Source organism: Poromitra crassiceps (assembly GCF_964638095.1).
Source record: "Poromitra crassiceps genome assembly, chromosome: 20".
Classification (NCBI taxonomy): domain Eukaryota; kingdom Metazoa; phylum Chordata; class Actinopteri; order Beryciformes; family Melamphaidae; genus Poromitra; species Poromitra crassiceps.
This window is the reverse complement of record NC_139637.1, coordinates 5,560,158-5,574,906: the sequence shown is the minus strand read 5'-3', so window position 1 is coordinate 5,574,906 and position 14,749 is coordinate 5,560,158. Positions and strand designations below refer to the sequence as shown.

At 45.4% G+C, this 14,749-nt stretch overlaps 2 protein-coding genes across 2 annotated transcripts in view; both read left to right on the top strand.

Moving 5' to 3' along the window:
* Nucleotides 1-638: 638 nt before the first annotated feature.
* kcng1 (potassium voltage-gated channel, subfamily G, member 1) lies at nucleotides 639-3,970 on the top strand (the record flags this gene model as incomplete). Its single annotated transcript, XM_083656492.1, has 2 exons — nucleotides 639-1,439; nucleotides 3,185-3,970. The coding sequence occupies 2 exons, from the start codon at nucleotides 639-641 to the stop codon at nucleotides 3,968-3,970; spliced, it is 1,587 nt and encodes a 528-aa protein (XP_083512618.1).
* Nucleotides 3,971-9,804: 5,834 nt separating this feature from the next.
* The window catches only part of src (v-src avian sarcoma (Schmidt-Ruppin A-2) viral oncogene homolog), a 50,361-nt gene continuing 45,416 nt past the window's right edge, over nucleotides 9,805-14,749 (top strand). Inside the window, exon 1 of the mRNA XM_083656819.1 lies at nucleotides 9,805-10,034. The gene's annotated coding sequence lies outside the window, so the exon portion shown is untranslated. The remainder of the gene's footprint in view (nucleotides 10,035-14,749) is intronic.

Genomic DNA, 14,749 nt, shown 5'->3' with positions numbered 1-14,749 from the left:
TGTTGACAACAATTATCTTGTCACAGTGACAGTCCCACTGAACGATCAACCTTTGTTCAAGCCTTGTTGTTATTTACAGAAAAAAGCTTCTTGGTAAAAAAAAAAAAAAAGACCCTTAATTTGTGATGTGTGAGACTAACCTGCTCTCTCTTGTTCCTCTGAAGGTGACGGTGTCCTGGTGAGACGTTCAGGCCAGGCCTCTAAAGGTGACAGTGTCCTGGTGAGACGTTCAGGCCAGGCCTCTAAAGGTGACAGTGTCCTGGTGAGACGTTCAGGCCAGGCCTCTGAAGGTGACCGTGTCCTGGTGAGAGGTTCAGACCAGGCCTCTGAAGGTGACAGTGTACTGGTGAGACGTTCAGACCAGGCCTCTGAAGGTGACAGTGTCCTGGTGAGAGCTTCAGACCAGGCCTCTGAAGGTGACCGTGTCCTGGTGAGAGGTTCAGACCAGGCCTCTGAAGGTGACAGTGTCCTGGTGAGAGCTTCAGACCAGGCCTCTGAAGGTGACCGTGTCCTGGTGAGAGGTTCAGACCAGGCCTCTGAAGGTGACAGTGTCCTGGTGAGACATTCAGACCAGGCCTCTGAAGGTGACCGTGTCCTGGTGAGAGCTTCAGGCCAGGGATGTGAGTGAGGCAGTCAAGATGACCCTGCTGGCGGGCGACGGCTCTGACTATGACTACAGTGCCTTGAGCTGTGGCTCTGACACCTCGCTCGGCTTCACCCCACCACCCCTCCACGAGCAGGAGGCCCGCAAGGGAGCCTACTACAAGCGGGCGCAGCCTGCCCCGGATCTCAGCAACCTCCATGGACAAACTCAGCTGTCCGGCGCGCGTAAACTGCACGCCATCATCAACGTGGGCGGCCTGCGCTACCAGCTGCCCTGGACCACCCTGGAGGACTTCCCCCTGTCCCGCCTGGGCCAGCTGCACCTCTGCAGCAGCTTCGACGAGATCATGCGCGTCTGCGACGACTACGACGTGGCGCGCAACGAGTTCTTCTTCGACCGGAGCCCGTGCGCCTTCCGCACCATCCTGACCTTCCTGCGGGCGGGCAAGCTGCGCTCCCTCAGGGAGATGTGCGCGCTCTCCTTCCGGGAGGAGCTGCTCTACTGGGGGCTCCCCGAGGAGAGTCTGGAGTGGTGCTGCCGCCGGCGTCTGCTGCAGCGCATGGAGGAGTGCGCTGAGATGGAGCGGGTGGAGGAGGAGGACGACCTGCTGGACGATCTGCTGGATTCCTCAGACAGTGGCCACAGGGTCTCCAGCCAGGCGGCAGCTGAGTCCAGATGGAGCCGGTGCATGGTCAAGCTCAGGGACATGGTGGAGAGGCCACAGTCGGGCCTCCCCGGGAAGATCTTCGCCTGTTTGTCAGTGTTGTTTGTCACCATCACCGCCGTCAACCTGTCCATCAGCACCATGCCTGCCATGAGGGAGGAGGAGGAGGCGGTGAGTAGACCAGTGACCTTCAACACATCACACAGTTCAACACCTTCTCTCATTCCGTCTGCGTAATATATCACCGCTCTGGCACCTTGGGCGCCGAATGGAACGCGTCGGGTACCTGTTACTTCGGACTCAATTCTGCGTCCCGGTGTTATGCCGAGTTTTGCACCCCCGCCGCCAAATGCGTCCCCACCTCACAGGAGCATGTTGTAATGATTTATATGGAAACACAAGTTACACAACGGTTTAAAAATGATATAGTTGTCTCGGGTAGACGTGACCTCCAGGCCAGGGGGTCTGTCCTGGCTCATGGATACCGACTTTGATGCATAGAATCCGCGTGGAGTTGACTTCCATGCTTGGGGGCTCTCTTCTGGCTCATGGAAGACGACTTTCCGTGCTTAAAATCCGGGTACAGGTGACCTCGAGACCTGGGGGTCTCTCCTGGCTTTATGGAGGGGGATGCAAGTCTTGGCCGTTTGCACCTGCCGAGATTTGCATCCCTGATTAAAACTGCCCCAAAATATGGTGGGGATGCAAACAGCGGAAATGTTTCGCGGGAGTTTTTATTCAGTTACACATTCTAAAATATGATTTCCTAGAAATCACCATCCCCTTAAGATGATCTTTTCATCTCGGCTAGTGGGAGAAATAAAGTCACGTCTTGAACCGACGTCACCTCGACCAGCAAGTTGGTCGTTTTGTGGGTGTTGTTGACAGATATGAAGCAAAGTGAGATTTAGAATTCTTATGAAATTCTCCTTATTATGTCTAACCTCAAGTCAGTCCAGTGTCTTATTGGTTGAGTAGTTTCCTGGAGCTTCAGTAGATTCAGAGCACATGACGTGGGTGCCCAGCTGTAGCCGACCTCGTCTGTTGTAGAGCCACATCTCCACACTTGTAAACTTGCACTGCTGAACCAAGCTAGTTGTGACTGAACATTATCTGCCAAAAAAAGGAAAGAAAAGAAAGAGAGGGAAATATTGAAATGAGAAAATTAAGATCAATGTTACCCAAGTACAGTATTTTACCTGCTAATCTTGTTAGACATCTATTTGCACTTCAAACAATACCTCAGTAGCCTATTTCTGAATTATTCTGTTTAATTAAAGTACCAATGAACTGATTCTAACCACTTCAGAGTCTCTGATCTGCTGCTGCCAGACAGCCCATTCAAACTGCCAAGTGTTCCTCTCTGAAGAACGAGTTCAGTGGCTATTTCAGGTGCCTGCATGGGCCTGTTCATTTCCTATAGGTGATGTGGGAGGGTTTCATAATGATTTTTCCCCCCGATATGGACTGCATTCAAAGGTTGTGTGGTGTGCTTTGAATTTCAAACGCTTTGAATCTGCTTCCAGCCAAGCACTGAATCATAACAACCTCTGAAAAAAATGCTGTCCTCAGAAAGATTTTTTTTTTTTTTTTAAACAGCATAAGAATGTAATACCGTTTGATCTTGTATAGAATCCTTTGTTATTCGTCTTCAATATCAAGTGTCTACATTTAACAACATTCCCAAAGCCTCACTCAGTTTGACAACACAACATGTCCACAGTCCACATGAACTAAGGAAGTACGGTTTGGGTGGAATATTACAGCATGATCTGTGACTTTTAGAAATATCTTGTCGGTCAAAGTGTTCAGTGTTGATCTCTTAATAGATTTCACATTGTGAAGTGAAGTGGCTCCCTCTAGTGACGACAAGCCACCACTCCACTCCTCTCACTCACCACAGCTTCTCTCCTCAGGGCACGTGTTCCCGGATGTGCTACAACATCTTCATCGTGGAGACGGTGTGCGTGGCCTGGTTCTCCCTGGAGTTCACGCTGCGCTTCATCCAGGACCGCAGCAAGCTGGCCTTCCTGCGACGGCCCCTCAACCTGATCGACGTGGTGGCCATCCTGCCGTACTACATCACCCTGGTGGTGGACAGCACCTCCACGGGGGAGAAGCGGCCGGGCTCCGGCAGCAGCTACCTGGACAAAGTGGGCCTGGTGCTGCGCGTCCTGAGGGCGCTGCGTATCCTGTACGTGATGCGTCTGGCTCGCCACTCGCTGGGCCTGCAGACTCTGGGCCTGACGGCGCGCCGATGCACGCGCGAGTTCGGCCTGCTGCTCCTCTTCCTGTGCGTGGCCATCGCGCTCTTCTCGCCGCTGCTGTACCTGATCGAGAACGAGATGGCCACGGCGCGGGAGTTCAGCAGCATCCCCGCCACCTACTGGTGGGCCGTCATCACCATGACCACGGTGGGCTACGGGGACATGGTGCCGCGCAGCGTGCCCGGCCAGGTGGTGGCGCTGAGCAGCATCCTGAGCGGCATCCTGCTCATGGCCTTCCCCGTCACGTCCATCTTCCACACCTTCTCGCGCTCCTACCTGGAGCTGAAGCAGGAGCAGCAGAGGCTGCTGCAGAGGAGGACTCACTTCCTGCTGCGCAGCCGCATGGCCGCCGGCATGGACAGCGGCCTGTCGCTGGACAGCGGCGTGCAGCTCTTCCCCACGGGGCCGTCTGACGCCAGACGTCTGGAGGACTGAGAGGGCTGAGGAGGACAGGAGGACACGATGGAGGAGATGATGACAGTGAGCCATGAAGAAGAGACAAACAGACATTGGAGAGAAAGATATGAAGGAAGGCAGTTTGAGGGCTGGAGACAGAAAACAAAAAGGACATTAAAACAAGTGTGAATTTGCAATAGCTGCGACCACATAGTGCAAAATTTCCGAAAATGCAGATTGACAGGGGCAGCCCGCCCTACTCTGCCTCTGCCACCAGGGGCAGCCCGCTAAAGGGTGGTGAACTTTTTGTGGACGGATCCATCAACTGACCGACCGACCGACAAAGCGACCTATTCCCCTTATGCAGCCCCGCCCACTTGAGCCATTGAATCACGACTTCCTGTTCAAAACGCCAGCTGTTTTACCTGCTCAAACCAGTCTGACTCACCTGGTCAAACCTAGTTTGACTCACAAACTCATACACCTAGTCTGACTCATAAGTCAGACTAGGTGTATGAGTCACAGGAAGTGTAAATACAAGTGGAACTTCTGATTGTATTTACACTTCCTGTTAGTCTCTCAAGCCAGACGGTCTCTTCTACATAAGGTGAATAGAGCTACTGGTCGCAGCTAAAAGCCTGCTAACAGTGAAAGTTTGGATAGACAGGAAAGAGAAGGGAGAAGGGGCTGCGCTTTAGAAATAACTGCTTCCATCAAAGAGACAATGTCAACTCAGATTGGCAGCATTGTGATTCAAGCTGCATCACATCATGGTGACACAATCTAACATGTCCAACTGTCAAAAGATCCCAATAACATACGCATATATATAACAATGGACTCATATATAGAAATACATGGTGATTCAAACATAAATAGTACGGTTAGTTTGACACGGTAAGAAATAACTATAGCGCACATAATCCAACAGAATATGATGTTCTTCAGCTCTGATTTCTACAGGATTTATCATGTCATAGATGTGTGATGTCACGTGGGAGTCGGCCAGTGTAATTTAAGTCAAGATGCTGTCTGCTTGTGTTCAAAAGAGTTTTTGAGTTTTTGATTTTCCTCAAAGTTAAAATATGACCCTAAGTCCAATGAAGCATATAAACTAATGAATTGCTCGCATTCAGAAACCCGTTTGGTTCCTTGATATTGTTTCCCCTCTGGCACTATGAGTGTCAACATATTGTTGTCTAATAGTCCTGGGGGTTGTTTGTCCCTGTATGCATTTTGGATACTTGGTTTTGCGCCTGCACTGTAAACCCTGTCTTGTCCAAATGTATTGTCATAAACTAGAAATGATGATGTGACTTTCTTATTCAACATCCATATTTATTTATTTCTCTCTTTACATGAATTCTGTCAGCTTCACACTTGTGCATCCTATTTCCACACCCAGCAGCACCATGCATGCACCACACATAGGCTATCAGTGTCACTTGTTTGTCGCTTCACATTTGACCAGTAGGAGGCAGCATTGTGTTACAAAATGAAGGAGACCTTATCAAACATCCTTACATTTGACCACAAAATACCAAAACACTCCGTTTCCCTCTACTTCTGGCCTATGCCATCACAACCATATAGGCCATATAATGCAAAAGTGCAATGCCTACCTGAGGATATCAGACCTGTGTAGAATATTTAGCCTACCTCCATTTCAGTAGCAGCTGACTAATTCCATGTATTAAAACAATAATGTGAGAATTGACTCACTGTCAAACATAGATCTGACCTGTAAATAAATGTGTCTGTAAATGTCTGTAATTCAAAATCAAATGATTGAATTTGAATGGAATGAAACATTCAACATCCATCAGTGTCTATCAACTGCACTAGTTCCACTTATCAGTCCTGTTTCCATTTCAAATTCAAAACTGAGCCTAAATCTACAGCCCACCGACTCTGAGTTTACCATCATTTTCCAAAACTAAAATATTTACATCTGGCATGAACCACAGCAGGCACCTACATACATAATGTGGAGCCAAATATGGTCCTCTTTGTAAAGGCGGGGCTTCCAGGGATACGCCATTCAGATAAATCAGACGCCAACTAGTCTGGGCACCTTCCACCCCGCTTTTTGTCATGGGGGCGTAAACCCCGGACCCAGAATTAACACCGGATAGCAATGCGCCTAACAACGTCTTTGTTGCCGTTAGCTTGACGCGGTGATGTTACCTAAACTAGAGTCTGATCAAAACAAAGCTAGCGTTACATAAAACAAAACGTTTATGCAATATGGCATCTCCGCCACCACCGCCTGACACACCGGTCAAAACGGTGAAAGAGGATTCTGATACTTGGGTCAAATTGTCAAGTTAACGTGAAAGTTGACGAGCTAGAAACGCTGCCATCCGGTCTAGGGCGGGCTCTAGGCGGGAACCAGTAGGGTGACAAAATCAATTGTGGGCGGGAGCCAGGCTCTTTCTCGCCGAGAAGAGCCTGGTGACGCGAGGTTAGACGCCAACTATACGCAAGCAAGCCCACCAATCAGAGCGTGACCATCCGCTCCAGGCTCCTCCTCCTTCGCCCCCCTCCCTCTCCACCGCACACCCCAATGTTTTGGTCGTGATTTCCCTGCCTGCCTGGCTGTGCGTAAATGCTGCAGGACTCGCCGGTGTTACGCGCAAATCAGCCCCCCTGTACATGCGCGCCCCCCTATGTAAACAAACGCATTGGACAGACTTGCCCCCCGTAGTACCACATTTTAGCCGCCAGGTGTCATCTGGACATAAAAACACTGCTACATTTACAGGCAGGCAGTACGTTACCACAGATCTTCAAATCTCACTAAATATAGACAGTTTTCACGGAACGATGTTGCTAGGGAACAGTTTGAAACCTAGCTTAATTCCTGTCAGTTATTGTATTAGCAAACACTGCAACTGGAAGTAAGCTAGGGACAATTTAGAATGCCAATAGTCAAGTTAAAACCGTCTAAAGTTGGATTGTAAAAACGTGTATTTGTAATTAAGAAAATAAATAAATAAAAAATCATGACTTGACAAGTAGGCTATAGGCTACGTGCTGTAGACATACTCTGTTATAATAAGGACATGCAAAACACATTACAACTGGGATTTGAACTCATGCCTCCCTAATCTGCAACATGGACCAGAAGCCAGCGCTTAACCCACTCCACCACAGAGACCATTAATGGCAATTGGTGTGTTTTGCATTAGTTAAATCGTTTCTATGTGCAACCTTGCTCTCCCATACGTGATTGTCACCCCTGTCTAAACACCTCTCCACACCTTCCACTTGTGTCTGGACAAAACGGCCCCCCTGCAGTACCGCATTTCCACCACCATGTGTAGTTTCTCCCATGGAGGCTTATGTTTAACTGTAAAAACAGGTGCTAGTGAGATAGATAGATAAATAAATAAATAAATAAATAAATAAATAAATAAATAAATAAATAAATAAATAAATAAATAAATACATACATACATACATACATACATACATACATACATAAATAAATATATAAATAAATAACATTTCATCTCTAGGTCTCTTTAGATTGCCATAAGATGGACTGTAAAAACAGGTCAGTAAAATAAATAAATGAATAAACTAAAGAATTCATGGCCTTACAAGTAGGTAGACATACTCTGTTATAATAAGGACAAGCAACAAAGATTACAGGTGGGATTTGAACCCATGGCCTCCAAGTCTGCAGCATGGACCAAATGCTAACTCTTAGACCACTGTACCACAGAGACTTCTTGTGGCATTCATGCTGCTTTGCATTAGTTAATTCTCAATGTGCAACCTTGCTCTCCCATACATGATTGTCCCCCCTGTCTAAACACCTCTCCTCACCTTCCACTTGTGTCTGGACAAAAAGGCCCCCCTGCAGTACTGCATTTCCACCACCATGTGTACAAATGTTTCTCCCATGGAGGCTTATAAAAGAATGGAACCTCATCAAGTCTCGTCTGTACACACTAGCCCATTTAAAGGGAAAGGTTTCCAAATGTAGCCTATATTTAGGTTTTGAATTAATTGGAGTACCAACATTTCATCTCTTGTCAAAGGATGGACTGTAAAAATAGGTGTTAGTAATCAATCAATCAATCAACTAAAGAATGCATGGCCTTTCAAGTAAGTAGACAAACCGTTATAAAGACATGCAACAGACAGTGGGATTCGAACCCAAGGCCTCTGCAGCCAAAAGTCAGCTCTTAAACCACTGCACCACAGAGAGCTTTGATGACTGTTGCTGTCTTTTGCATTAGTTAATTCCTCTCTATGGGCAATTCTGCCCTCCCATACATGCTTGTCCCCAAGACCTCACATCTCTTCCACTGTCTATGTGTACGCCTCATGCAGAAGTGTCCCCTGCTGTACCACATTTCTGCCACCAGGTGACTGGGAAAACCAAACACCTTGCTCTAGTCTTCCTAGTTCCTCTTTATTGGGGTCACAATATGACCGTAAGTGGTCATTTTGACGTCAAGATTACAAGCTCTCTGATGATAAATTCCTCAATTGGGAGATTCATGCATTTATTGTGTTAATATCCTTTAGAAAGACACTTAATGTGAAGAGGCAATTTTTTCTATTCTGTACAGGCACAATTAGATTGACCACACCTTGTTGCAGGTTGTTTCTCACAATCATCATGCTAACCATGTCTGTCTCTTTCATGTATTGCATGTGTGAGAGAATGCAACAAGCAAAGGTTCTTGAAATAACATGTATTCATGGTTGGTAGACTGATCAACAAGGAATAGGCCTACATGTGTTTTGCTTGAAAATAATAGCATTTCAGCATCTGTCACTAACTAGATTAAAACCTATATGCTATCTGTTTTGTTTCAGACAGCCTTGTGACTTGCTTTGAACACAGAAAGAAAGAAGGAGCCTGCCTGCATATCAAAATGAGGCTAATAATAGCATTTAACTTGTTTATTTAAAATAGTACTTGACCAAATAGAAAACAACAGAATATTGACGAAAAACCATTTTGACTCTAGCACAACTCTGGGTAAGAAATGCTTATGAAAGATTCTGAGGCCTTAGTAGAAGCTTAATGTTGAAGGCAAGGCAAGGCAAGGCAAGGCAAGGCAAGGCAAGGCAACTTTATTTAATGCCAAAAGCAATTCAAAGTGCTTTACAGAAATAGAAGAGATAAAACAATACAACAATGGAACACATTAAATTACATCAGGAAAAAAATTACAATCACAGTAAAAAGTGACAATAAAAAAGAATTGAAGTTGAAGAATACTGTCTGACGAAGAGCTGTTTGGCTCGAAACGTTACCACTGCACTTGGTGCAATAAAGCTATCAAAAAGGAGTCCTTTTAGTGTGCGAGCGATTTTTTCATTTGTTTCACTGTTATATTTTTTTGTCTCAGCACCTACCCGAAGTCTGGGTCCTTGGATGTGCATGTTTTCATCTATTTCAAGTTGAAGAATACAACATGAATCTCCTGGTAATTCAACGTATTAGCAAGATACACCTGGGTGTATTCATTCTAACAAAGCTTGTTTGCTGGTCGGACAAAACTGCCTCCCCACCAAGCCCCGCCCCCGCAGCAGACATGTGCAGACTCGAGTTTGCCAATGAGTTTGCTTCAAGTAAGTCAAGACAGGCAGATTCAATGGTGGAGTGCATGCGCCCCCTAGTGGATGCATGCATTTACACAGGGGGGGGCACGCATGTACAGGGGGGTTGATTTGCGCGTAACACCGGCGGGGGCCCACCTGTCCTGAAATACGACGTGAATACAGTTTGTGGCCCGTCGCCAGCCGCTCTGCCTCCAAGCCAGACGGTGTGTATTTAGATGAAGCATGTTCCCCGTCGTCATCATCATGACCTTACCGGCCCGCCCCTCCACTTGAATGGGATCCCTCACCGCCACTCGTCTCGCTCGCTCGCCTGGCATCGACTGTCTGTCTGTCTGTGTGTCTCTGCCGCGCCGCCGCTGCTAGCAAAGCACGCACCGAGATTTGGGGAATCTGCCTGTGAGCGTAAAGATCGTCTATTTTATTTACCGATTCATTAAATGGTGTGACGCGAAACGCATCTGTGTGATCGGCGGACCAGCGACGACGCCACATCTCCGGGTAGCTGCGCGTCAGGGTGAGTAAACTTGTTATTTTTGTTAGTGTGAGTGACTTCGAAAATGACAGATCGGGGCGGTTCTGGGCTATTAAAAATGAATGAGGGTACATTTTGATCTCGACACAGTGCCGCAATGTAACTCAATTTACCCTCTTTATAGCCAACACACATCTATGGCCTAATTTGGGTCATAAAGTTGAATCAGACGTGTAAGTTATTTGGTCTTTTTTGTGTGTGTGTGGAAAACATAGGTGCATTTTCTGGCAATATCTTTGATTTGGTTTACATTGGTGTTGGTTTGCTTTATGATGGTCAGACTTCACCCACCTTTCTATTTCGTCAGCATGATGCGAGGTAGATCGAGGCTTGTCAGAGATGTTCTACAAGCCGAACCGCAGTGAGTCTGTAGGCTCGGCTGCCCTGTGGCTTCCTGCGTGGATTCTGATCCTCCAAGCAGAGAGAAACTTATGGAGGCGCGGTCTCAAACCAGCACCAACACCTGTAGTGACGCGCTTTTTATGGCCGCGGCGCGACCTGTTCTGTTTTTATTATGAGTGAGAACATGCGTGGGAATGGAATGGATGTTGGATGTTGGATGTTATACTATACATCTTTTGAATGTGTGATATAGTTAACATGTAGCCTATGTATGGACATTTATTTATGCTTGTTTGCTGCAGGATCCCACTCAATTTATGGGCTGTCATATGCTTAATTATAGGGTTAGTGATCTCCCACTCAACGACTTCAGGGCCAGATATTGACTCTAATGTGATGGTATAGAATACACTATAACACTTCAAAGTTGTTGACTTCGCACTGCTCTAGTCTTGTCACTCACAGTATCTCTATTAAACCAGTGGTTCTCAAATGGGGGTCCGGGCCGGGACCCCCAGGGGTCCTTGAGGGGGTTCCAGACAGGGGGTCCCCAGCCAAAAGGGGGGTAATTTATTTTCGCTATAATTCACAGTAACACAATGACTATTTTGGTCATCATACACTTGCAGTAATAAAACATCTAAAAGCATCAATCTTGTTATCATATGGGGGACCGTGGGACAAAATCCTGTCAAATGGGGGTCTGTGGTCTAATTTTTGTCAGTTTAGGGGGTGAAAAATGTTGAGAACCACTGCTAATAAACCATCACCTTGAACTAGTACAATGTTTAGATACCATCCATATTTCTTTTTTCTTTTTTTCAGCCCTTCTGCTGACTACTGATAGGATCACTGAACATGATCCACTAACCTGTTTCATTGATCCTGATCTCGAAAACTGAAGCTAGACTAGACACTTAAACTGAAGCTAGACTAGACTAGACACTTAAACTGAAGCTAGACTAGACTAGACTAGACAAGACACTTAAACTGAAGCTAGACTAGACTAGACACTTAAACTGAAGCTAGACTAGACTAGACTAGACACTTAAACTGAAGCTAAACTAGACTAGACTAGACACTTAAACTGAAGCTAGACTAGACTAGACACTTAAACTGAAGCTAGACTAGACACTTAAACTGAAGCTAGACTAGACTAGACTAGACACTTAAACTGAAGCTAGACTAGACTAGACTAGACACTTAAACTGAAGCTAGACTAGACTAGACTAGACACTTAAACTGAAGCTAGACTAGACTAGACACTTAAACTGAAGCTAGACTAGACTAGACACTTAAACTGAAGCTAGACTAGACTAGACACTTAAACTGAAACTAGACTAGACTAGACTAGACACTTAAACTGAAGCTAGACTAGACTAGACTAGACACTTAAACTGAAGCTAGACTAGACACTTAAACTGAAGCTAGACTAGACTAGACACTTAAACTGAAGCAGCTAGACTAGAGACTAGGCACTTAAACTGAAGCTAGACTAGACTAGACACTTAAACTGAAGCTAGACTAGACTAGACTAGACACTTAAACTGAAGCTAGACTAGACTAGACACTTAAACTGAAGCTAGACTAGACTAGACTAGACACTTAAACTGAAGCTAGACTAGACTAGACACTTAAACTGAAGCTAGACTAGACTAGACACTTAAACTGAAGCTAGACTAGACTAGACTAGACACTTAAACTGAAGCTAGACTAGACTAGACACTTAAACTGAAGCTAGACTAGACTAGACTAGACACTTAAACTGAAGCTAGACTAGACTAGACACTTAAACTGAAGCTAGACTAGACACTTAAATATCTGCATGTCATGGTGTGCAAAATGTCACAGTGTGGCACATTAGCTATGATAACAGATATAACGCTTTGTACCGGCCTTGTGATGTTTATAGCCACTCTTCCTCTATGTGTGTTGCTGCTGCAGCATTGTGCTCTGCCTCAAACCTCAATATTGTGCATATAAACAAAGACGGCGAATTCCAGTGTCTTTATTTTGTCGTCGTGACTCGGTGAGCGTCTCTCTTCAATCTGAGATATTCTACCACAGATTTATTCCAAAGATGCATTTCGCTCATTTCTAAATGAAAATGGAATTGCCACTACATTTGATGATCGGTATAGTGCATTAGAGTCTAATCCTCCAGGGATTTTGACCTTGTTCATATTTTCCTGGAGGAGTGATGCATCGATGGCAGCAGGCGAGCACAGTGATATTATATTCCATGGATTCACTATCCTAAAATTCACTATTGGGTCAATGACATGCAAACTGATGCTGCAGATGAAGCTCGGTTGCATGTCAACCTCCCAGGGGCACGCATGATGAGTGCAGCAGCTTGTTGAAAGAAAGAAAGAAAGAAAGAAAAAGCCTCCCCTCTTCAATTCACACTCCCAAATAATATTATAATATAATTTAAAGAAATATAATTTCTTTAAATATCTCTCAAAATAAATGGCTTTGCACACCGACTCTGCACAGGGAGCTGCAGCTAAGCAGCCAGTAAGAAGTGTTTCTTAACCCATTGATACCTGATGCAGCATTTGCGTGTATATCCCTCATTTGTGTGTGTATCCCTTTAAGACCGCGAACCGCGTTAACGCGGTTGGCGGTCTTAAAGGGATACACACACAAATGCTGCATCAGGTATCAATGGGTTAAAGTGGTACGAGACGCCCCCCCCATTGTCCGTGGTTCCTAACGGGCAGATTTCAGGCTCCACAGAGGGGACCTCATGGTATAATGCTGCTTGGAATCCTCTGAATGCCCTGCAGTGAAAGCCGGCGGAGTTCATGTCGGCTCCAATGAGATCGGGCAGAAAGTGGCTCTTCAAGCAGAAATTCCTGTTAATTGGCAACGTGGTCGTTTTGTGTGGCGCTAGACTGGAGCGGTCTGCCTGTCAGGGTCAGTGTTTGGGCAAGTTACTCTCACAAAATGTAATATACTATAGTACATATTACTAGTTACTTTCATTTGAAAGTAATACGTTACTTTACAATATTACTGTCTGTGTAGAGTAACCCGTTACTTATCACACTACTTTTGCATTACTTTCACTGTAATAACTGCAGTAGCAGAATCGCTGCCCCCGGAACCATCCCGAAAAATAATTTCAACCGTCTTGAAGTCAGTGTAAACAATCCACAATTCTAAATGTTATCCTTTTTCTTTGTTATTGTCATCTGTAGTGGTTATTTGCATAAAAACACACAATTTGATTAGGAAATGATTTAAATATTTAAAAAATAAAAAATAAATAAAAATAATAACTCAATTTGTAACTTGAGTTACTTGACAAAGTAACTGGTTCAATATTAGTGAAATCCAATAAGTAATCAGTTATATTACTGAGTTACTGCTAAAAGTAATCCATGTAATATGTTACTTTTGTAATGAGTTACTCCCAACACTGGTCAGGGTGAGACACTGGGCCTGCTGGCATCAATGAGCTGCTTGTTTTCACAGGAGGATCAGCCTCTTTCAAGACAAGTTGTTTCCACTTTGCTGTGTGTGTGTGAGTGTGAGTGTGAGTGTGAGTGTGAGTGTGTGTGTGTGTGTGTGTGTGTGTGTCTGTGTGTGTGTGTGTGTGTGTGTGTGTGTGTGTGTGTGTGTGTGTGTGTGTGTTTTTTCTCCTACTGTATTGTTATGGAATAGACTGCACAGAACAGAAGCGAGCTGAGCAGCCGGAGGAGAAGCGAGAGGCAGGAGGACCGTTAGCTGGCAGGTCTCTGCTCAGATTGAGTGTCCCACTTTCCTTCAGGTCAGATGAGGATCAGTTGGCACGGAGCTCTGGAGCTCTGGAGGGGACATGTTGTAAAAGTGCTTTATGATATGATGAAGAGGAGCTGATGATGAAGAGGAGCTGGCTTATAGACAGTTTTCACCAGCTGCAACCCCACCCACAGCACTTCCTTTTTCTCAGCTTCTTCTTCTTGTGTTTTATGGCGGTTGGCATCCTTACATGCTTCATTACCGCCACCTTGCTAACTATTGACAGTGTCCACTTTCTCAGCTGTTCAGGGGAAAACACTGACATAGCCTCCTTCTATTTCTATTTGTTTATTTTTGCTATACATTTTAATGTAAAGATAGGCCTATGCGTGCAATAACGTACTGATAGTCAGCTTACTCTGTAACATGTAGCTTTTATTAGCCTCTCAGGCTAGCTCCGGACTAGACAACAACGCTTCCTACCACCCAGCGTGTGCGCGTCTTTCCAACAGGGGTGGTTGTTATGGCAACTATCAACAACAACACCAACTACTACTAACTACTACAAGACATAAAGACCGAAATAGGCTACGTTAACATTTAATATAATTTAATATCAGCCTGCG